Raw genomic sequence first — 25291 nt, 5'->3', positions numbered from 1 at the left:
ATTCAGATCTTAATCATTAAGTTTTTTTTTTTTTACTTCATAACCATTTAATGGGTCTGAATAGGTCTGTATGATTAAGATCTATAACAGAGGGTTAATTTCATTAAGATGCTATCACATACTCATTATTAACTGTCGCCACTGCCTACCATTGTCAACTACCACCATACCACCACCACCACCATCACCATCACCACGCCACCACCATCCTCAATCATAGCCGCCGCCATTACCGACCATCACCATCTACCATTCCCACCACTCCAACCACCATCATTCTCACCCACAGTCAACACTTATTCACCTCAATTACCACAACCAACCACCCCAACACCATTAACAACCACAACCGGTACCGCCCATCATTATAACCTACCACCACCTTCCTCAATCACAAACCGCCACCCGCCATTATTAACTATCATTACCCATCACCACCATCCTCAATCATAATCGCCACCACTACCAATCACTACTACCTGCTAGCATGAACCACTATCATCAACCAAAACTACCACCAACCACTGCCTCTAGTCGCCATTCACCTGTTAGCCATCACCACCAACAACTATCATAATTTAAAAAATTATATATTTTATTGATAGAATATTAGATTAGTTAGTATTTCATTTGAATTTTATGTTTATTAGTTTTCAAATAAAAATAACTTTTATGTATTCAGATGTTAAAAATCAAACAGTCTTAATTTTTAGTATTCAGATCTTAATACACATCTTAATATATTCAGATGTGTATTCAGATTCAGATGCCTTAATCTTAATACACATCTTGATATTTATATGTGCATTCAGATTCAGACGTCTTAATCTTAAAAAAAAAAAAAAAAATGAGGCCTAAGCCTCACACTATTGTTGCTGCAGGATTATGGCAGAATTCTTCCAGGATTTTACAAAGCCTATGAAATTCGAGTAGCGGCAATTAACTCGAATTTTCACTAGAATGAACTCTGTGAATTGTAAATAGCAGTAAGAGAGAAGATGGAAAATTGTTGCTTCCTGTGTTTTGTTTCGTTTTGGAGAGGCAAGGGGTACTTATAAACCCTTTAGGTGTATGTTAGAATTAACAAATTTAATCCTTGATAATAGACACCTTTTAAAAATTAATAGTCACATTTTCAATTTTAAATAAAGCTGTTAAAAACATTTTAATAATTAAACATGTTTTATAATTAAATAACAAACATAATAGGCGATTGAAACAAAACACAGAAAGCAATGTTAGTCGCGGCGAAACGATGATCACTAGCTATTTCCAATGGACCTACAAAATTTTATGTCAATCATAGTCCGTCAATGAATTCTAGAAAATCAACATGTCTAACACATAAAAAAGTGAATATATTCATAAATTTGTATTGTATGATCCCGAAAAATAAAAAAATGAATCCAAAAGTCGTAGTGAAGCAACGAGTATTGGTCGCTATGTCATTTTCTATGGACCTATAAAATGTCAAGCTAGTTAGAGTCCGTTAAAAGAATTCTATAAAATCAGCATGTACTAATATACACGAAAAAATAGATATAATCACAAATAAAAATTGTATGACCTCGTAAGTCGTAACACATAAAATGATTTCGAAACTCATGGTGAATCAATGGTATTGGTCACTAGACCGTTTCTTATGGTCCTACGAAATTTCAGGCCAATCAGAGTTCGTCAAAAACTTTCTACAAAATCAATATTTACTACACACGAAAAAAGTAGATATAATCACAAATTCGTGTTGCAATAAGTCGAAATGCCAGCTAATGAACTCGAAAGTCATTGCGAAGCAATGAGTATTACTAAGCCTTTCAATGGACCTACAAAATTTCAGGTCAATCAAATTCCGTAAAAAAAAATTCTATAAAAGCAACATGTAAAATTACACATGCAAAATTAGATATAGTCATAAATTCTTGTTGCATGATCCCGAAACACCAAAAAATAAACTCGAAAGTCATGGCGAAGTAATGAGTAATGGTCACTAGACCGTTTCCTATGGACCTAAAAAATTTCAAACAATCAGATTCCGTCAAAAAAATTCTACAAAATCATCATGTATTAATACACACGAAAAAGTTGATATAATAAAATATTCGTATTGCATGACCTTGAAACGCCAGAAAATAAACTCAAAAGTCATGATGAAACAATGTGTATTGGTCATTAGGTCGTTTTTCTATGGACCTACAAAATTTCAGGCCAATCAGAGTCCGTAAAAAAAATTCTACAAAAATAACATGTGTTAATACACACGATAAAGTGGACGTAATCATAAATTTGTGTTACATGATCTCGAAAAGCCATAAAATGAACTTGAAAGTCATGGCGAAGCAATGCGTATTGGTCAATAGGCCATTCGAATGGACCTACAAAATGTGAGGCCAATTAGAGCCCTTTAATTTTTTTTACAAAATCAACATGTACTAATACCCATGACAAAGTAGATATAGTCATAAATTCATGTTGCATGACCCTGAAACACCAAAAAATAAATCCGAAAGTCATGGCAAAACAATGAGTATTCTACAAAATTAGCATGTGCTAAGACACATAAAAAAAATGGATATAATCACAAATTCGTGTTGCATGGCGTCAACACGCCATAAAATGAACTCGAAAGTCATGGCGAAAGCAATAAGTATCGGTCACTAGACCGTTTTCAATGGTTCAACAAAATTCCAGGCGTTTTTTAAACAAGTGCCCAATCTTGACTATTAATAACTCAAGATTTCCTCCAAAACATCCCTTAAAATATTCAAACCATATAACTTTTTTTCTTCTTCTAATGAGGGACATGTTTCTTCCTCTTAAAACTAAGCCATCAATAACTAATCTAATACTCCGAACAAAATGTATGCAATAAGTTGGTTTAAAGAAGGTTCGAATCGTGGGTACGAAGTCGCCTTTAATAGCGACCGCCTTATCCTCCAAAGTGGGACTTCTCGATGTGAATCTTGATTAATCGAATTTCAAAGCAAGTATCGAGTATGATCGCTTTAACTCCCAAAGTAAGACCTCTTGGTGTGTATCTTGATTAGTATGATTGTAAAGCGAGTACCGATCACCGCGCGTGAAACAAAAAGAGGTTACTCACAATTCATTGAAGGCAGCTCTAGTTTTTAACCTCAACTTCGAGAATCATTTTGTATATTACACAATGAAATAAATTGACGTTTAAGTGTGAAAACATATGTCGCTTTGGCCGAGTGGTTAAGGCGTGTGCCTGCTAAGTACATGGGGTTTCCCCGCGAGAGTTCGAATCTCTCAGGCGACGTATTTTTTGTTTAATTTAACAAACTCAACTTTTAGTGACATTATTATAACAAAGTGAGAAAAGACCAATTTCCATTTGGTGCACGTATTAATCAACAACAACAACAACATACGTATTAATATTTTGGAAAAATGTTTTTTTTTCCTAGCTGAAATCATAATTACATTATTTATGAACTATTTCTTTTTTACTTCTTTTTGGGGTTAATAGCTTAAATGGTCATCTAAGTAAAGGCAATTTATTTGATAGGAGTGTATCTATTTTTTATGGTTACTCCCTCCGATCCACAATAGTAACTTTTTGATATTTGGCACACCCTTAAGAAAGTATTAACTCCTAGTGAAAAAAGATATATTGACTAAATTACTCTTAATTAAAATTTGCATATTATTATCTTAACACATTGGGATAAGTAAATAACGGCAAATTTTGGCAAAATAAATTTAATTTCTTCTTGATTATGTAAAATGACACTTATTTTGAATTAAAATAACAAGGCCAAAATGTCACTTATTATGGACCGGAAGAAATATCTTGTAAAGGTTTGGTAAGCAAGGGCAGGTCGACAATTGCAATACCGTGTTTATATGAACCCTGTACTTTCAACGTAAAATATAAATTTGTGTAAAATTTCACGAAATTTACAACAATAGTAGATACCTATAATTTTAAAAGTATAATAAATTTAATGTCAAGAACCTTAAAAATTGGACCCGTATAATTTAAATCATAAATCCGCCTATGCCGGTAAGGTCAAATTTGAATGGAAGGTAATACCTACAGTTTACTTTTTGTGAGTTTTCAAAAAGTACTACGAGCACAAGCATGGGGCTTTAATGTTTTCACAGTAAAAAAATTAAGTGGGCGTTTGGACGTAAGAATTGTAAAATTCCAAAAAAGTGAAAAAAAAATCAAATGAAAATAATTTTTGAAAATTAGAGTTGTGTTTGGACATAAATATAATTTTGGGTTGTTTTTGAAGTTTTGTGAGTGATCTAAGTGAATATTTTCAAAAACCGCTTTTTGGAGTTTTTCAAATTTTCAAAAAATTTCAAAATTCATCTTCAAGTAAAAATTAAAACTTTTATGGCCAAACATTAATTTCGAAAAAAAAGTGAAAATTTTTCGAAAAAAAATGAAACGGGCTCTAAGTTTATCTAAAAATTTAGAGGCAAATTTCACAATGATGTGTACTACAGAGTAATAGTGAAAACAAATGAACGTACTGTAACTGGCTAATTGCAGATTCACATATAAACGTACCTTTGCTATTGTGTCGTTTTTCCTAAAGTTTGTCCGAATGTATGTCAACTCATAAATTGTTTTCTTCCCACAGTGTGAAAGTACCTACTCAAAAGTTGTCAAAGATTTTTTTTATTTTTTTTTTTATAAAAAAAATCTGTCAATTCCTTTTAGAAAGTTGATATGAAAATATGTATTAATTAAATATGATTAAGTAATAATAATTTATGTGAAGACACTCATGATGTGATAATTGGATTAATATAAACATCGAGCATATATAAGTTTTTTATTTGTTTTCTCCCTTGCCTCCTTGTGTCCTTCGCTTGTGCTCTGTCAATATTCAATTGAGAGACCATCAAAGGATGTGATAGGATGTATATGAACTCTTCATTATTAATTAGAGGTTTCGGGTTAGAATTCGGATAATGTAACATGATAGAGAGTTCCTCGTACGGTACAAATCCGATTGGGCAAAATACAAAAATGATCGATCGACTGAAACTAATTATAGTCGCCAATCGAAACGTGTATAAAATATGTGTATTTCTATATATAATAAGTATATATACAAAAAATATACTTTGTCAATATTATTATTGGGAACGACTAAAACTATATATTTCTCAATCTGATTTAGCCGGGCACCAACATGAGCATCGTGCGAGAAATAAAAGAGAAAACATTCAATGGAGAGAATCTAGTTTCATATCTTATATATGTTGGTTTGCCATTAATACTTTGCTATGTATATACCAAACGACATACTCATCACCAATTCAATAATTCATCAGTAGTATCTTCTTACAGGCAAATTCCAAATTAATAGTACTTGTTTTTTGGTCACATGGTTGAGGAGAAAAAGCAAACGTTGCTTCACTATATATTCGCTATTTTACTCGAGAGAAATATATATATGTATGTATATATTGCTTTATTATTTGTCAAATAAATAGAAAAGAAAAAAAGGAGTTTTTACCTCCTTCAGCAAAGGTTGATACCTTATTTATTTTAAATAAATACCTTTTAAAAAATTATATTCCATAGCTACTTTTTGATTTTTATAGCCAAATATCTATTTATGATCACCTCTTACTCTTAAGCCATAAAATACACTTTGTATTATTTTTCTATCTCTTTCTTTCAGATTTTTCTCCACACTTTCTCTCTCAACGCCAGTTTTTCTCCATGAATACAACCTCAATTTCCTCTTTCGTAACAGCCCAATTTCACAAATTCTTCCTCTTTATTCCAAGATTGCTCAAGTTCAATTGTTTATCCCTTCAAATACAGGACCCATCAAAGCATTCGTAAGAAGCGACGCCGCGGAGGTGGTGGGAGAAAGTTTGGGAAATTGCTGAAAAATCTTCTTTTATTCTAGAGGTTTGAAATTTGCTATCGACGGGACGACATTAGAGTTATTCTTGAACAAAGAAGGCGGAGTTTGGGGCTGAGCAACTTGAAGATTCTGTTACTATATTTTCAATGTATCTCGTTGTATTTTATGTATTTCATTATATTCATTGTCTTCTTTTTTATTGTATTTCAATGTATCTCGCTGTATTCCATGTATTTCATTGTATTCGCTGTCTTGCTATATTTCATCAATGTATTCATATATTTTTTTAATTAATACAATTTATGTATTCAGATTTATAATTGTGTTTGTTGAGTTATATTAGAAGTCTATTGTGTTAATTAATTCACTTTTCGTTTAAAAACAACTGAATAGACCATGAATTGTGCTATTTATGTTACTGTATTTACAAATACATATCGTGAATACAGTCGAATACAATAATCTGTCTAGCTGTAATCTCCTGTTTCACGCCGAGAAATGCTACTGTATTCATGAAATACAATAGCTTAAATACATCGAATACACTCTAAAAAACTAAAATTATAGCTATAAGAAGTAATATAGTAAATGATAGCTACAATTAGCTAATAACCACTAAAACATCGTGGTTTCTCAAGAAAAAATAGCATCTTTCTTATGGATGGTGTAAAGCTTAATCAATTTGACTTACTTTTCCTCTTGTATTAAATATTTTCTGCTACAACGTGACAATTTTATCAACATAATAATAACAGTGAAGTTCAGATTATTTTTTCTACACATTTTTACGAGGTACTCTTTTTTTTTATTCCATAACTTATCCATCAAAACATTAATTTTATTACTGAGGAAAATATATTAACATATATGTTTACCCTAAAATCGGATAACAATTAAATTTGTATGCGGATTTAAAAATATGTGGATCGATTCAACACAAATAATCAAGAATATTAGATAAACGAATTAAAGACAGAATAAACGACCAAACCAGTTGTAACGTTATAGCCTAATCCGAACCCGGGTTGAACAATGGTTTTGCCTTTGGCAGGGCCTTCGGTTCGAACAGAGAACAGAGTTAAATAAGAACTTATGTAGTAGCTAATATCAGGACTCTCTATCCGTCGTATGTAACAGTTTACCGTGGTTCTAGGACTCATCCTGAGTTCGGGGTGTGTCGCTTTATTAGGCCCGATGGTGAGCACATCGTTCACTTCTAACGGATCTCGATACAAAGGACTCCCAGCCTCGATTTCAACCTCGTGTATTCGTGCCCTTATTCCGTTCTCTTCACCGAAAAATCGGGGGATGCGTTATCCCCATTTTACCCATATACAATATATTCTTTTAAATTTGAAGCCCGTTAATTATGACCTCGTGCGTCATATCAAGTATAAAAGGAGGAACAATATGACAAAGTAGGTGATAAGTAACATGCAAAATCCACATAAAGGTTGGGTTAATTCCCTTGTTTTGTTGTCAAAAATTGTTTTAATAGTTTATTTGAGTCCCAATATTGCCATATTAAAAGGAGTTGATTATACAAAAATATATATATATCAACTTAAAGTGATAAAATCCAAAATTTCAATTCTAGATTTTGAAATGACAATGAGTACTAATAATTGCGTTCTAAATTTAATATCTAATATATTTAATAAATTTTATAAAACACAAATATACTATTTGCGCAAAAATTGAGTTTCGCTGAATATGTATTCGGGTTTCTAGCTCCGTTTCAATTGTCCATACTTTATTAGAGTACTCGGACGCAAATTGATTATTTAAATTTTATAATTTCAAATTTTATTTTCTCATAACTGAATTTAATGTGCTATTGCAATTATGGATTCATGTACAGTCAAATCTTTCTATAACATCTCTATGTAACAACCATTCACTATAAACCCGTTTGGATTAGCTTATTTTAAGTGCTTTTTAGCCATATTGTAGTATTTGAATAAAGTAAAAAAGTACTTTTAAGCACTTATTTTTAAGCTAAAATGACAAAAATAAGCCAAAAATCAATAGCTAGAATTCCTAACTTGTGGCTTTTGGCTAAAAAGTCACTTACAACAAGCTCATCCAAACGGGCTTTATAAAAGCCAATTTTTTTCGGAACCGATTTTTATGTTATGTTATAATATATGTTCTTTATATTATCACCACAACAGTAAAAAAATATCGAAACAAACGAGATCGTTATAAAGAGGTTTGATTGTATATAAATATATATACTTTGTATAAAAAATATTAAATTCAGTTGTACTGGTCGACTGTATATTGTATATCTGCCTTGATGGTACATACTAATGGTAAGACAAGTAGATAAGATTTTTTAACTTTAAATTTTTCAGAGCCCATTTTGCTAACATACAAAAGCAAAGCATCAAATCAAAGTTAAAAAAATCAAGAACCAATGTCAAAGGCCATATGTTTATTTTTGTCATTAAGCTGAATTCAACTTCAGAAAGCTGAACCCATCACTTGAGAAAAGTGTTTCCTAGCTTTTGTACTACTACTACTACTAATAATAATCAATAGGAATTGTGTCTGTTTGTTTTTGGAAGCTTCTATGATTTCAAGATACTCTTGAGAGTTGAGAGAGTAGAAGAGCACTTGTACATTTAGATAAGGATTTAAATAGGAAATTTATACAAATAGTCAGCTGAATTTACTAATTATAGATGGAGGGGAATCTTGAAGCAATGATCAAGTGTCTCCGTATGATTTATAGGTCACGTGTTTGAACTGTAGAATTAACTATTGATGCTTGTATTAGGGTAGGTTGTCTGCACACACTTTCTTGGGGTGAGGCTCTTATTAACCCCTGTGTGAATGCAGAATGCTTTATACATTAGGCTGTCCTTTTTTTAACATAGACAATTATAGACGAAGGGGAACCTTGGAGCGACGATCAAGTTGTCTCCGTGTGACCTATAAGTCATAAGTTCGAGCCGTTGAATCAGTTATTGATGCTTACATCAATGTAGGTTGCCTACGTTACAGTTCCTTAGGACAAGACTCTTCCATGAGCTTTGCGCGCGTAGACACGGGACACTTTGTACGATATACATAGATTATAGACATTGATTATATACAATGATACACATATAATATACAGATTATACATATATATTATACACCTATCAACTATTTTTTAGTTTAAACAGTTGGATGAACAACTATTTAGTTCTTTAATTTGCACCAAATATAATTAATGATTTTCTTTAATTTTATACACTGAAAATGTACAGTTTTTACACCAACACTGTAGATGGTGCAGTTTAAGTATATTATATCAAGTTAGTTAACATGTTTTTTCAGATTACTAATTAAGATTACCATAGAAATTTATCTATAATTACTTATTAAATAACTTAGTTGTGTAATACATAAATAAAATTTTAGTTCATAAATAAAATATATCTAATGCTATTTATGAAATTAATTAATAAATACCCTAAGGCTTTCCTCCTAATTTGATGTTTTCCAACAAAAAGCAGACGAGTCTTTTCAACTTCAGTTTTTTCTAAGTACAGCCACTAGAGATGAAATGTGTAGACTATATTATATATTTATTGAGAAATTTTTACTTGTAAATAGCTATAAATATTTTTACTTGTAAATTCAATTTTTTTGTATATTAACTTGAAATTGCTATAGAAATTCGTACACTGCATATTCTAGATTTGCCTATGTAAATAAAAAAAATAACATTCTAAGTAATAATTTGAAGAACTAGGGTTCAAGACATCGAGCATTGTAATCCACCCTAACCATGTTAAATTCTATTTTAACAATGTTAAATTCTATTTTATTCATAGTAACGGAGTTGTAACCTTGTTTTTCGGCGGAATGTCTTTATTGACTGGATATGGTCCTTTTCTTACTTACTATATTTATTACTTTATTGTTTTTTTTGGAACGTTAATTAGTTGGATCATAAATTATTCGAGCTAATACACTTAGAAATCTCCTTTGCAATTTGAATTCAAAAATAAACAAGTACTTGTCATTGAATTTGAATAATTCCTTCATTTGGTCCCCTACATTATAGACTTTTAGTAGTATATAGTAGCTTTTTTGGTGTTTTAAGTTTAATTAATTAAACTTATTGTAACTTGTCTTATTTTCAAAGTTATCCTATTTTTTTGTGGACATCTACATACATTTTTTAGGCAATTTGTCACTCCATAAGAGTTACATTCTGTTTAATATTATTGTATTTCGAGTTTTTTCTGACTTTTATATATTAATTGTTTTTTTTCCTTACGTTATTAGTTCATCTAAAAGATAATTATCGATTATATAACAGTATATAAGTGGGAGAAGCCACTAGAAAAAAAAAAGACAAATTACCTACTCCATAATGTGATATCATATAATTCATTTAAATTCATTTGAATTTATAAGCTCCGATAATTTTGTTATATTATATTTGATCATATCAATTATTTATTTATTTCAACGTCTATTAAGGGAGCCCATGCATGAACTGTTTTCAGATTTCAGGGAAAAAGTGAAGGTGGACTAACTTAGTGAGGTTGAAATTAGGTTATAAAAAGGACAATAAAAAGGACAAAAAACAGCAAAAAAAGTTGCATTATCAGCTCCTTTTTAAATTTTTCTCATTTTCAAAACTGCTCTTCTTCAGTTACTTTATATATAAACTCACATTGATATACTCATAATTGTATAATAATTCTCTCTTCAAACTCTTCTTCTTTCTTCTCAAATGGAGAATAAATTCAAAACGAGAATTTCTCGTATGTTTAAATCTTCATTTGGTTCATGCAAATCCAAGAATATTTCTGATGCCATTGATAATAAACCAGTTTTTCAACCTCAAAATTGTCAACAACATTATCAATTAGTTGAACTTTTCTCTCCAAAACCTCGTCCATTTCCTTCCATTTGTGCACCAAAATACCCTCAAAATTTCCAAACACAACAACAAAGATGTTCACCTACCAACAGTGGCGTACGCAAGAATTTCATGCAAACAGCAGTATCGGTCTATTGTCACAATTCAACTTGTAAGTAAACGGTTAATGTCCGGTACTATATTTTCTTAAGATTTTACCTCTTGTCTCAAATAATGGCATAATGTCAAAGGTGGTTAATTGAACACTTTTTGCCTCGCCGAAAAATTATACGTTGCATATATAGGTCAATATTTGTTTTTTTGACATATATATTAAATTGTTAATTAAAGTCTTTCAAGAATTTTTTTATTTTGCCACTACACTCATATTAATATTTATTTTGTATTATTTACAAGCTACGTATAAATTTTTGCGAAGCAGTATCAGATGACATCTTTTTGATGAAAGTTTTTTATTTTTTACAGCTGAGACAAATGGAAGAAAATGCCCTCCAACATCACCAATTTATCCCTTGAGTTATGATTCTCAAGAGAAATGTAACTTCAAAAATATGAACAAATATTATGAAAAGAAAACCAAGAAGAAGAAGAGCAAGAAGAAAAAGATGACAAATTCCAAAATAAAAAGATTTGAGTTTGAAGAATTTCCTAATATTAATTATAAGGGTCTATTCAGCAGTGATGAAGAAAGTGAAGAAGATGACAATAATACCCTTTTTTCTTCAAGGTCATTTACTAATTCTGATTCTTCAGAATATTCTTTCCGGCGAAAGACACGGCGGAGAAGGGCGGCGAAAAGTGGCGTAAAAGGTAGTCTTGCGGTGGTGAAGAAATCAAGTGATCCTTATAGTGATTTTAGGGTTTCAATGTTGGAAATGATAATGGAAAATCAAATATTTGCAGCTAAAGATCTTGAGAAATTATTGGAATGTTTTTTGAGTTTAAATTCACAAAATCATCATGAGGTTATTATTGAAGTTTTTACTGAGATTTGTGAAGCTTTGTTCTCTAGCTTGTCTTAGGAAAAAAAAATCAAGAAAATTAATGTAATATGTTTTTTTATGTAGCTTTTATTTTTATGTCATTAATGAAAAGTAGTAGCTAGTACTCTTAATTGATGTTGATAGTATTTTATGTTAATGTAGTTATAATTTATTATCCATATTGTTCTTGTAGTATTACTTCTTCTTTCATCCTAATGATCTCATGCCAAAAGTGGTTATTTTTCAAAATAAGAAATTAACTTACATATATTAATAATATAAAAAGTTCTTTTAGGTTACAGGTTATAAGGGTTGTTTGATACGCGAACTAAATTATCTAGTAATTATAACCTTGATTTATCACACTTGGAATCTCAAGTTTGATGGGATAAGGTCGGATATCCGGTATTAAGTTTGAGATAAAAAAATTTCCCATGTTTGGTTTTAAATAAATATATACCGTCAACCAAATATGATATAAATTTAATCACACATCATATCCCACACCTTATCCGACGTACCAAACGATCCTTAAATTCTTACATTATCATGTTGACTTGACCTACAACAGTGAATATGTCTTGCTAATAGAATAACAATCGGCTAGAAATTATAATTGTTTACATTGTATTAATATTGTAAATAAAATTTATATTGTCTGCATATAAAGCTTAATTTATGAACGATTACCTTTAATTATTTTTATATTGTCTAAATATAGAGGTAGTCCGTGAGAAGATTGTGAAAAGATAAATCAAAAGCATAAGAAGAAAAGAGAGGGCAACGATTTGATAGTAGACTGACAATAAGAAGAGAGATAAAAATGACAAAAAGTCTATGGATTGTTCTAAAAGGTGATTCACTTTATAAACATTTGATTGATGTAAATAATGCATTTGTCTCATTTTCTTTCAAATATTTTGACTTATGAAAATTTTCCTTTTGCACAAAATTCAAGTTGATGAATTGGATAAAAAAAAGTGTAGCAATGTTCGGGAAAAGATCGCAGTCAAAGGATATAATGTAGGCAACCTACATTTAAATTAAAGGGTCGTTTGGTTGGAAACAAGTTATCTCACGATTAATTATTTCAGTCACGATGCCATATGGTCATAAGGGTGGTCAACTAGCCACGCTTCGTCAAAAAATTACAGTGTGTATATAGGTAATTAAAATATTATGTTTTAGAGGTATATAACACATTGAACAACCTTTATCGGAATTTTTTTTTCACTTCTTTCAAATTTAATACCCTTAGGAAAATTTCTAGCTTCGCTAGTGAGTCATTTCGAGATTAGTTATCTCGGAATTATTATTTCACCTTTTCATAGGGATAAAATAACACTATAATCCCTGAAATTAATTATATTACAAACCAAACGTGGGATAAATTTATCTTAAATTTAATCCTGAATTAATTATCCTTTAGCGTACCAAACGAGCCCGAAGTACTCATATTTTACCACTCAAACTTGTGACTTAGGTCATACGAAAATCATTTTACCATTACTTAAAACTCCCTTCGAATTAGACACAAAATAATAAGAATAAAAAAGAGGGAGAGGGAGAGGAAGAGTCAATACATTTCAAATGACTCAATTATTAGAGGAGCGTTTTATTTATTGATTTTGACTCGTAACATAAATGCCACCTTGCTTTTAATTTTATAATAATATAATGTGTCATTTTGCCCCTTCATAATTGAAAGTTTAATGATTCAAATCAGAGAATTGAATGCATTTATTTATCAATTCAAATTTGGAATTTGGGGTTAGGTATTTATTTTCAACTTGAATAGTTAAAAAGTCTGGCTATTAATTAAATAAATAAATTTATCAATATTCATGAAAGAATCTATAAAAGAATCTTCAAACATCACTATATACGGTCTACAGTTAAGTAATCAGATGATAAGCAACTCTATATCTGCCAAGTCAGAATATAACTTTTTCATTTCTTTTTCTTGTTTAGAAATTCTTATCCAGTTTGCCAATTTTATCAATTTTAACAATTATAGGAATTGACAGCTATAGATTCAGGGTTTAAACTTTATATATTGAACTTTAAGATTCTTAGAATTGAATTTATAATATTTTTAAAGTTACGAGTTCATATTTACTATTTATTGTAATTTTACTGTATATTTATATATATACTTATACCTTGCATTAAAAGTAGTAAGTTCAGATGAACCCGGTATTCGGTATCCCAAAGCTACAACTCACCCCCCTCCCCCCCCCCCCAAAAAAAATGAGAGGAGTTCGTAATAAATTTTTGGTTACAAGGTTTAACATAGCAACATGGGGCAGAACTAGGTGGGCAGAAGGGGGTTCATCCGAATCTCATTTCCCTGAAAATTTTATATTGTGGTATAATGTCAATTTTTTTATGTACATATATCAACAACAACAATAACCCTGTAATAATTTCACAAGTTGTGCCCGGGATGGTAGAGTGTATACTGACCTTACCCCTACCCCTGAGGATAAAGAGACTGTTTTCGGGAGACCCTCGGCTCAAAGACAATCTGTAACATATATCATATATTGAATCTGCTTAACTTCTTTGCATGTTAACATTTTTACTTTTTAAATTCCCTTAGTAAAAATTCTGCTTCCGCCGATACATAGCAATATGCTCATTTATGATTCTATCCCCAACAAAATCACCAAATCAATATATGGAATATTATCCAAGATTTGAATTCCTTGGAAAAACAATGGGTTTCTTTTTCTTTCTTTTTTCCCAAATAAAAAGAAATCGTCGGCAAGGAGGAGAAAATCAATAAAATTTGTTCCCCACATGATTGGTTTGATAGAATTTAAAATAAATTAAGAGACATATTCATGATTGAATGAAGCAGAAGGACAACATTTATAACATTGAATTAATTTTTTATTCGAATGTTGTTACTATATGTTTATTGGTATATAAAAGAGACAAAATACAATACTGTAAATTAGGTGACTCTATTATTGTATCCTATGAACCAAATTTCTATTGACCAGTACATATTCCATTTGTTTCCAATATGTAGAAGAACAAGGAGGCAAAGAGGTACAGAAATTCTGTACGTTGTGTTCAACTCCTATCGTAAACTGACATAATTAAGCACTAATTAGCTGGTTTCTTGATTCCATAAACTAAAATGCTAAGAGAGGCAGAAAAGTGGGAAAATAAGAAAGAAGAGTACACTTAATACTTCGTATGGTCCACTTTAATTAATTTTTTGGTTTTTTTTGTCGTCCATAATATTTGATTTTTTCATATATCAAGAAAGAATAAACTCCTTCTTTTCAAAGTTATCCTTGGAGTAAAGAACTTAGGTGTCAAAGAACAACCCGGTGCACTAAACACCTGATATACTCAAGGTTCGGGGAAGGGATGGACCACAAGCATATATTGCCACTCATTGGCAAGGAGAGTCAATTGACACCCCTTTGCCAGAAAGTTACACTGTATAAATATGTTAAATTCTTGATTTTATGTGTATATACTATACGTTGACTCCTCTTGATTTTTTTGTGTGCTTACTTATTTATATTTTGACTCCCCTTAGTTAAAATCCTGGCTCCGTCACTGGTCACATGACAACAACTTTACCAGTTATGCTAAAAGTACAGAGTCTAGGAGTATTTGTTATATTTCCAATAAACAAATTAAGGTTAATATAATCATTTTTATTGTTAATTAATGTTAAAAGGTGAATTCCTTAATATGTGTGAAAATAACCAAAAATTAATTAAAGTGGACCGGAGTGATTATAAATCATTACTCCAATTTAACATGTTATAATAAGTTATTATTTTATTTTTTAAGTTACCATATCATATTGTCTTGTTATTGCTTCTTTTTAATTATATTGTGATTATGCTTTTTCTAAGTTGAGGGTCTCTCGAAAACAGTCTCTCTATCTTCATAAGATAGGAATAAGATTTGCATCCGCAACTATCCTCTCTAAACTCCACTTATAGAATTACATTAGGATTATTGTTGTTGTTATTGTCGTTTAAGTTAGCATATCATATTGGATACGGAAAAAGCCTAAAAATGCCACTCAACTTTCAGAAATGGTCTATCCATGTCATCCTTTAAAAAATACTCATTTCATGCCACTGCTGTTACACATTTGGCCCATTCATGCCATTATTGACTAACGGCAGTGGCATGGATGAGCCAAATAAAAATTGAGCCGTTAGTCAATAATGGCATAGGTGAGTCATATGTGTAACGGCAGTGGCATGAAATGAGCATTTTTTTAACGGATGACATGGATAGTCCTTTTCTGAAAGTTGAGTGACATTTTTAGGCCTTTTCCGTATTGGATATGCATAATGTGACTAATAGTTAGTTTAACATGAAAGTAGAAATATTTTCGTACTATTAGGGATCATTGGGTTACCGAGATTATATTAAATTTGGGATTGCATCTATCTATATTTAATTTAGAGACAACAAATTCAAGATTTAGACTCTAAGAATTCAGACTTTAAAGTTCTTGAGCCGATTTTATATCTACTATTTATTACAATTTAATAAATTCTTACACATAAATTTATGTCCGCATCAAAAGTTATTCAGAAGGCTGGATCCGCTTCTAATTTAGTTATTGATAATAGCTAATACCAGCATAAATTTTATATCAAAATCTTAATATTATCTATTTCATATAGGAGGTGCGATTATAATCTCGTGATAATCTTGTTTTGAAATAAACGACCCCTTAGTGCATAGGACACAAGTACACTTGTATTCTTTTGTTTCATTTTTATGTAACAAAGACAAAAATAATTTGAAAAGTTTGAACTAATGAGGCTAAGGTAGTGAGGCTCAGAAATCTAAAATTCCAAAAGTTTCTAGTTTCCACTATCACAAAAGCATTGAAAACGATATGTCATTTTTGACCACTTTACAATAAGAAAATGAAATGTCTATTTCAAGAAATTAATTATAAGGACTGTAATTGGCGCAGTAGGGCATGTTTTTCTATAAAAATACAATGAAAAAGAAGGCACAATAGAATTAGAAATACTGCAAAAAATGCCTCACAGTTACAGAGAGAATGATACCAAAATCATTAACTAAGAAAAAGACTGCAAAAAAATTTAACTGTATAGCTTTGTTTCTGACCTATTGAAAGCAATGCAACATTATACATAGATATAGGTTCTGATTGGCACATTTAGAATATAGATTTTGTAGTCTGATTTTAGGGTTTTTTTTTTGTCTGTTGACATTCCTTTTTGAGTAATTACATGCAGGTTATATTCAAAAATTCAAACAGAAAAGGGATATAAATGGAAGAATGACAGATTTGTTGTGTTAGCTTTTAAGCTTTGCATTAATTAATGGGGCATTTTTTTGGGTTATGAGCCCATTCTGGTAGGGTAGGCTTGTATTAAAAAGAGCTTGTCTTTGTAACCTGATGACCAGCCCAAGGTATACTACCTTTTCTTCTTTTTGAAAATGGAAGAGTTTTCAGAAATCAATTTATATAATCACTTAAATTATACTACTCCATTCGGTTTATAATAAGTGATCAATTTATTTTTTTATTTTGATCCAAAATAAGTATTCATTTATATAATCAAGAAAAAATTCAATTTACTTTTACAAAATTTGTCATCACTTGTTTTAAAATGAAACTTCTGTGTTCTGAGGCCTTGAAAACCTCATTTAGAGTCACCTTGATTCGCGTGCACAGTCCGGGCGCGTAGCCGGAAAGCTTAAATATGAAATTTTGTGAAAAATGATAAGTTTTGACTGTAAAATAAATAAATTTGACTTCGGTCAATATTTTGGGTAAACGGACCCGGATATGTGATTTAACGGTCCCGGAGGGTCCGTAGGAAAATATGGGACTTGGGCATATATCAGGAATCGAATTCCAAGGTCCCGAGCCCGAGAAATGAATTTTTAAAGGAAATTATTTTCTGAATTTTTTTAAGGAAATTTGAAATGAAGTTTGATTAGAAAGATATGGTATCGGGCCCGTATTTTGGTTTCGGCGCCCGGTACATGTCTTATATATGGTTTAAGTCATTTCTGTAAAGTTTGGTTGAAAACGGACGTCGTTTGACGTGATTCGGACCTAAATTGCTACATTTGACACTTGATGAAGTTTGAGAAAAGTTCTTGATTTTGAGGTGTGATTCATTGTTATTGAGGTTATTTTGCCGATTTGATCGCACGAATAAGTTCGTATGATGTTGTTGAGTTAGTACGTGTGTTTGGTTAGGATCCCCGAGGGCTCGAGTGTGTTTCGGATGTGTTTCGGATGTGTTTTGAACTTAGGAAAACGTTGTAGATTCAGAGAAGTTGGAGGTCTCTGAAATCGAGTCTCGCGGTGGAAACTTCGCGGCCGCGGTGGGGATCCGCGACCGTGCTCGAATTCTTGTGGTCCGCGGTGGAGTTCCGCGGCCGCAGTCCTTTTTATGCGGTCCGCGGAGAGGGTCTGAGATGAGTATATTTAAATGGACTTTTCAGTTATTTTACACTTTTCAAAACCCCAAAAACATAAGAGACGATTTTTCGAATAACCTTTCTTCTCCAAATCAATTGTAAGTCCTTTTTAACTAGATTTCTTCAATCATTAACATCTTTTAACATGATTTCAACTTCAAATCAATTATTTTCATGGGGAAAATTGGTTGTTTTGGGTAGAACCTAGGTTTTCACAAAAATAGGGATTTGGACCTCGATTTGAGGTTCGATTTAAAAACAAATTACATATTTGAGCTCGTAGGGAGAATGGATAATCGGGTTTTGGTTCGAATTTCGGGTTTGGACCAAGCGGGCCCGGGGTCGATTTTTGACTTTTTGGGGAAATCTTTATAAAACCTATTTTCATGCATTAGAATTGATTCATTTAGCATTTATTGATATCGTTAAGCAAATTGTGGCTAGATACAAGCGAGTTGGTGGTGGAAACAAGAGGTAAAGCGGTAATTGAGGCTTGAATTGTGTTCGTTGCATCGAGGTAAGTGTTTGGTCTAACCTTAGCTTGAGGGATTAGGAGTTGAGCCTTATTTGCTACGTGCTAATTGTCGAGTGCGACGTATAGGCATGGTGACGAGTATCTATACGTTGGTGTCTAGCATGACCGTAAGTCTTTATATTGTGGATATTTTAATTTTTGTTGTATCTTTCATGCCTTAATGATGATTTCTATATGTTGTGAAAAGCTTGTGAAGGAAATTGTGACCTTGAACTTCGAGGAGCATTGACTCAAGTTGTATTACAAAGTGTGAAAGTATATGAAATGATTGAATCCCTTTGGAGCGTTGGCTCAGGTGATAATGTGAGATGAGAAGTAAAAGTGAAGGAAAGAGAAAGAGTTATTAAATTGCTCTATTGCCGGGATATTTGTTGCTTTGTTGATTATCACCCTTGCCGGGATATTTGTTGCTTTGTTGATTATCTCCCTTGCCGGGATGTTGAGATTTATTGATTTTGTTCCCTTACCGAGATTTAACTGTTTAATTGTATTCCCTTGCCGGGATTTCTATCATTGTTTGTCTACTCCCTTGCCCATTTGTTTGTGATTGTTGTTTGGGTAATGAAGAGTGTTAAAGTACGAAGGGTGATGTCGTGCATTATTTGCTATTGTGAGGAAAGAGTGTAAAGCACAAAGGGTGATGTCATGCCGTACGATGTACCATTCCGTACCGATATTTATTGATTATATGGTGAGGAAAGAGAGTAAAAGCACGAAGGGTGATGTTGTGTACATTTTTATTATACGATTGCTTTGGTAAGGACGAGAGTAAAAACACGAAGGGTGATGCTGTGTATCTATTGATTTCTGGTTCTTTGTTGATATCCGAGTTATGCTATTTCTTTCATTACTTGTTGTTATTTGATTTATTTCGAGGTTAAAGGTTCCCTTACCCTATTTGCCTTGTGATTGTTGTTTGGGTGAGGAAGAGCGTAAAGTACGAAGGGTGATGTCGTGTATTGTTTTAGTGAGGACGAGAGTAAAAGCACAAAGGGTGATGCCGTGCAAATTGTTGATTTCTGCTTCCTTGTTGATATTCTAGTTATGTTGTTTCTTTCTTTACTTGATGCCTTTCTATTTGGAATTATTATCTCCCCCACAACATCTTTTCCCCTCCCACATTGACTGGTTATTTCTGTATCTCTTTTCCACTGTATATATATATATATATATATGTACATGAACTGCACGGGTCTACTTGGGGTCTGGTCCTAGCCTCGTCACTACTTCGCCGAGGTTAGGCTGGACACTTACCAGCACATGTGGTCGGTTGTGCTGATACTACACTCTGTACTCTTTTGCACAGATTCAGGTATTGGACAACAGCAGTAGCACGGGAGCCAACGTTCAGTCCATAGAGACACCGAGGTAGCCTTGCAGGTATCCGCAGGCCTGGCGTCTCCTCTATCTTATATTTCATTCTGTTATCTCATGTATTCGAGACAAACAATTTATATTTCTTTCAAACGGTTGTATTTGGTACTACTAGTAGTTCGTGAGTGATGTGACACCAGTTTTTGGGTAGAGGTATATGTTGACTTTTCGCATTATGGTTCAACTTATTAAATTTAGGTTTTCCGCTTATTTATTTAATTCCGTTGTTTTAATGTATCACTGATAATTGATAAAAGAAGTAATTTGTTAATAAAGTAATCAGTTAAGGATTGGCTTGCCTAGCTCACATTAGTAGGCACCATCACGACTCCCGAGGGTGGAAAATCCGGGTCGTGACAAGTTGGTATCAAAGCTCTAGGTTACATAGGTCTCACAACTCACGGACAAGCTCAGGAGAGTCTGAGGGATCGGTACGGAGACGTCTGTATTTATCCCCAGAGGCTATAGAGTTAGGAAAAACTTCACATTTATTCCTTCCTATCGTGCGGTTTTGTTTCTCAATGCTAATTGAACTTCTACTCTGTTCTTTCGCAAATGGTGAGAACACGCGCTTCCTCATTTACCGCTCAGCAACCCGAGCCCCCAGCAGCAGCTCCCACTAGGGGCAGAGGTCGAGGCCGAGGTAGGGGCAGAGTTTAGCCCCGAGCAGCAGTACCAGTGGCGGAGCCTTAGGTGGATTTTGAGGAGGAGGTTCCGGCCCCAGCAGTTCTAGTGGGCCCAGCTCAGGTCCCAAAGGGGTTTATTGCTACCCTAGTTCTTCAGGATGCTCTGGTCTGATTAGTGGGCCTCATGGAGAGTGTCACTCCAGAGCAGGTAGCTCCCCAAATTCAGACTCCAGCGGTTTAGCCAGTTGGAGCAGTACAGCCGGGTGTGGTAGCTCAGACCGGTGATGGAGCGGCTATGTTCGCCGATGCTTCGTGGAGACTGCATAGGTTCATCAAGCTCTTCACTTCTACATTCAGCGGTGCATCCACTGAGGATCCCCAGGATTATCTGGATAGTTGTCACAAGGTTCTTCGGAATATGGGGATCGTTGAGACCAATGAGGTTAATTTTGCTACATTTCGCTTGTTTGGATCCGCCAAGACTTGGTGGAGGGATTATTGCTTAGCTAGACCAGCCGGTTCGCCATCTTTGATATGGGAGCAGTTCACAGTGTTGTTTCTGGAGAAGTTTCTCCCTATTACTCAGCGAGAGGCCTTTCGGAGGCAGTTTGAGCGCCTTCAGCAAGTTTCCATGACGGTCACCTAGTATGAGACTAGGTTCATCGATCTATCTCGCCATACTCTTGTCATACTTCCCACCGAGAGAGAGAGAGAGAGAGGGTGAGGAGGTTTACTGATGGTCTTATTCAGCCGATTCGTCTTCAGATAGCCAAGGAGGCCGGGAGTGAGATTACTTTTCAGGAGGCGGCCAATGTGGCCTGCAGAGTTGAGATGGTTCTATCACAGGGAGGTGGTCATGGGTCGGATAAGAGGCCCCGTCATTCAGGCCGATTCAGTGGTACATTGTCTGGAGGTAGAAATTCATATGGTAGAGGCCATCCTCCTAGGCCCTTTCAGTTAGCTCTCCAGGTCTCCCATGGTACTCCAGGTGGTCGTGGTTCTCAGACGCATTATTCTGATCAACAACTTTATAGTGCACCACCAGCACCCATCAATGCACCACTACTTCAGAGTTTCCGAGGTGGTCATTCAGGTCGACAAGGCCGGCAATCTCAGCAGCTGAGGGCTTGTTACACTTGTGGTGATATGGGTCACATTGCCAGGTTTTGCCCTCGAGCACTGGGTAACTCTCAGCATCAGGGTTCTCGTGCTATGGTACAGGCACCAGGTGTTCTAAAGCTTGCCCAGCCAGTTAGAGGTGGGGGTAGAGGTGCTAGAGGTAGAGGTATAGGTACTAGAGGTGGAGCTCATGCCACCAGAGGTGGAGGCCATCCAACTGTAGGCTGTCCTAGAGATGTAGTTCAGGGTGGTAGGGCCCAGCCCCGATGTTACGCCCTTCCAGATAGGACCGAGGCTGAGGCTTCATATGCAGTCGTTACAGGTATTATTCTGGTTTGTGATAGAGATGCTTCACTGTTATTTGATCCAGGATGTACCTACTCATATGTGTCATCTTATTTTGCACTGTATTTGGTCATGCCTAGTGATTCATTGAGTATTCTTGTTTATGTGTCTACACCGGTGGTGATTCTATCGTGGTAGATCGAGTCCATCGTTATTGTATTATGGTGATTGGGGGTCTTGAGACTCATGTGGATTTGTTGCTTCTAGACATGGTCGATTTTGATGTTATATTGGGGATGGACTGGTTATCACCCTACCACGCTATCTTGGACTGTCATGCCAAGATGGTGACCTTAGCCTTACCAGATTCACCCCGTTTAGAGTGGATAGGGACTCCTGGTCATTCTACTCGCAGTGTTATCTCGTATGTGAAGGCTCGGCGTATGGTCGAGAAGGGGTGTTTAGCCTATTTGGCATATGTTCGTGATTCTAGTGCTGAGGTCCCTTCTATAGATTCTGTGCCCGTTGTTCGAGAGTTTCCTGATGTTTTCCCTTTATACCTGTCGGGTATGCCACCCGACAAGGATATTGACTTTTGCATTGATTTGGCTTCGGGCACTCAACCCATTTCTATTCCACCGTATTGCATGGCCCCGCCAGAGATGAAGGAGCAGTTGCAGGACTTGCTTGAGAAGGGTTTCATTAGACCTAGCATTTCGCCTTGGGGTGCGCCGGTTTTATTTGTTAAGAAAAAGGATGGTTCGATAAGAATGTGCATTGATTACCGGCAGTTGAACAAGGTCACCATCAAGAATAAGTATCCACTATCGAGGATTGATGATTTGTTCGATCAGCTTCTGGGTGCCAAGGTATTTTCAAAGATTGACTTGAGATCTAGCTACCATCAGTTGAGGATTAGGGCATCCGATGTCCCTAAGATAGCTTTCCGCACTCGTTACGGACATTATGAGTTCTTGGTTATGTCATTCGGGTTGACAAATGCCCCAACATCTTTTATGGATTTGATGAACCGAGTGTTTAGGCCTTATTTGGACTCGTTCGTGATAGTCTTCATTGATGATATTTTGATATATTCCCGCAGCCGGGAGGAGCACGAGCAGCATCTTAGAATGGTTCTTCAGACCTTAAGGGATAGTCAATTATATGCTAAGTTCTCGAAGTGTGAGTTCTGGTTGAGTTCAGTTGCATTTATGGGTCATGTTGTATCAGCAGAGGGTATTCAGGTTGATCTTAAGAAGATTTAGGCAGTTAAGAACTGGCCTAGACCAGCATCAGCTATAGAGATTCGGAGTTTCTTGGGATTGGCAAGCTACTACCGTCAGTTTGTGGAGGGGTTCTCATCTATCGCAGTCCCGATGACCAGGTTGAACCAGAAGGGTGCCTAGTTCAAATGGTCGGACGAGTGTGAGGCGAGCTTTCAGAAGCTCAAGACAGCTCTGACTACGGCACCGTTGTTGGTCTTGCCCACAGTTTCAGGGTCTTATACCATTTATTGTGATGCATCTCGTATTGGGCTTGGTGCAGTGTTGATGTAGGATGACAAAGTCATTGCCTATGCTTTGAGGCAGTTGAAGATTCATGAGAAGAACTATCTGATTCATGATTTATAGTTGGCAGCCATTGTTCACGTATTGAAGATTTTGAGGCACTATCTATATGGCGTGGCGTATGAGGTGTTCACGGATCATAAGAGTCTTCAGTATTTGTTCAAGCAAAAGGAGTTGAATTTGAGGCAAAGAAGGTGGTTGGAGTTATTGAAGGATTATGACATCACCATCTTATATCACCCGGGAAAGGCCAATGTAGTGGTCGATGCTCTGAGTAGAAAGTCAGCCAGCATGGGCAGTCTTGCTTATATTCCGGTCGGTGAGAGGCCGCTTGCATTGGATATTCAGGCTTTGACCAATCGATTTGTGAGATTGTACATCTATGAGCCTAGCCGGGTATTAGCTTGCACGGTTGCTCGTTCTTCTTTATTGGAGCGTATCCGTGATCGGCAGTTTGATGATCCCTATTTGTGTATCCTTAGAGACACGGTGCAGCGCGGAGGTGCCAAGCAGATTACCTTAAATGATGATGGAGTTTTGAGATTTCTGGGTCGAGTGTGTATGCCAAATGTGGATAGGCTCCGAGAGTTGATTTTAGAGGAGGCCCATAGCTCCCGGTACTCTATTCATCCGGGCACCGTGAAGATGTATCAGGATTTGCGATAACATTATTGGTGGAGGAGAATAAAGAAGGATATCGTAGCATATGTGACTCGCTGTTTGAATTGTCAGCAGGTCAAGTACAAGCATTAGAGGCCTGGTGGTTTATTTAAGAGGATTGAGCTTCCCGAGTGGAAGTGGGAGCGGATCACTATGGATTTCGTTGTTGGACTCCTGCAAACTCGGAGGAAGTTCGATGAAGAATGGGACATTGTTGATAGACTGACCAAGTCAGCGCATTTCATTCCTGTGGCGGTATCCTATTGATCCGAGACGTTAGCTGAGATCTATATCCGGGAGATTGTTCGTCTTCATGGTGTGCCTGTATCTATCATTTCGGACCGAGGTACGCAATTTACCTCGCATTTTTAGAGAGCGGTTCAGCGAGAGTTGGGCACTCAGGTTGAGTTGAGTACAACATTCCATCCTCAGACTGACGGGCAGTCCGAGCGGACTATTCAGATTTTGGAGGATATGCTCCGAGCTTATGTCATTGACTTTGGAGGCTCGTGGGATCAGTTTTTGCCCTTAGCAGAGTTTGCCTACAACAACAGTTACCAGTCAAGTATCCCGATGGCTCCTTTTGAGACTTTATATTGTAAGCGATGTCGGTCTCCGATTGGATGGTTTGAGCCGAGAGAGGCTCGATTGTTGGGTACGGATCTGGTTCAGGAAGTTTTGGACAAGGTCAGGATTATTCAGGATAGGCTTCGTGCAGCTTAGTCCAGGCAACAGAGTTATGCAGACCGCAAGGTTCGAGATGTGGCTTTTATGGTAGGAGAGCGGGTATTGCTCCGAGTGTCGCCTATGAAGAACGTGATGAGATTTGGGAAGAAGGGCAAACTTAGCCCTAGGTTCATTGGCCCATTTAAGATTCTTGATCGAGTGGGAGAGGTGGCTTATAGACTTGCGTTGCTGCCGAGCTTATCA

General features: G+C 35.0%; 1 protein-coding gene and 1 non-coding gene across 2 annotated transcripts; both read left to right on the top strand.

Annotated features, from left to right (window-relative positions):
- The first annotated feature begins 3198 nt into the window (after positions 1–3198).
- TRNAS-GCU (transfer RNA serine (anticodon GCU)) lies at positions 3199–3280 on the top strand. Its single transcript has one exon. It is a non-coding gene; the product is annotated as a tRNA-Ser (tRNA).
- Positions 3281–10574: 7294 nt separating this feature from the next.
- Positions 10575–11807, top strand: LOC104221263 (transcription repressor OFP8-like). The gene is made up of 2 exons (XM_009772286.2): positions 10575–10900; positions 11215–11807. Exons 1-2 carry the CDS (start codon positions 10600–10602, stop codon positions 11769–11771), a joined length of 858 nt encoding a protein of 285 aa, XP_009770588.1. The 5' UTR covers positions 10575–10599; the 3' UTR covers positions 11772–11807.
- Positions 11808–25291: the final 13484 nt, after the last annotated feature.

Source organism: Nicotiana sylvestris, chromosome 6, assembly GCF_000393655.2.
Source record: "Nicotiana sylvestris chromosome 6, ASM39365v2, whole genome shotgun sequence".
In the NCBI taxonomy this organism is placed as follows: Eukaryota; Viridiplantae; Streptophyta; class Magnoliopsida; order Solanales; family Solanaceae; genus Nicotiana; species Nicotiana sylvestris.
Note: the sequence above shows the minus strand (reverse complement) of the source record. Positions and strands in the feature narration are given on the sequence as shown.

Coding starts and splice junctions, on each gene's coding strand:
- LOC104221263 (XM_009772286.2), top strand. CDS start 10,600: ATGGAGAATAAATTCAAAACGAGAATTTCTCGTATGTTTAAATCTTCA. Junction 10,901..11,214: donor CTATTGTCACAATTCAACTT/GTAAGTAAACGG, acceptor TATTTTTTACAG/CTGAGACAAATGGAAGAAAA.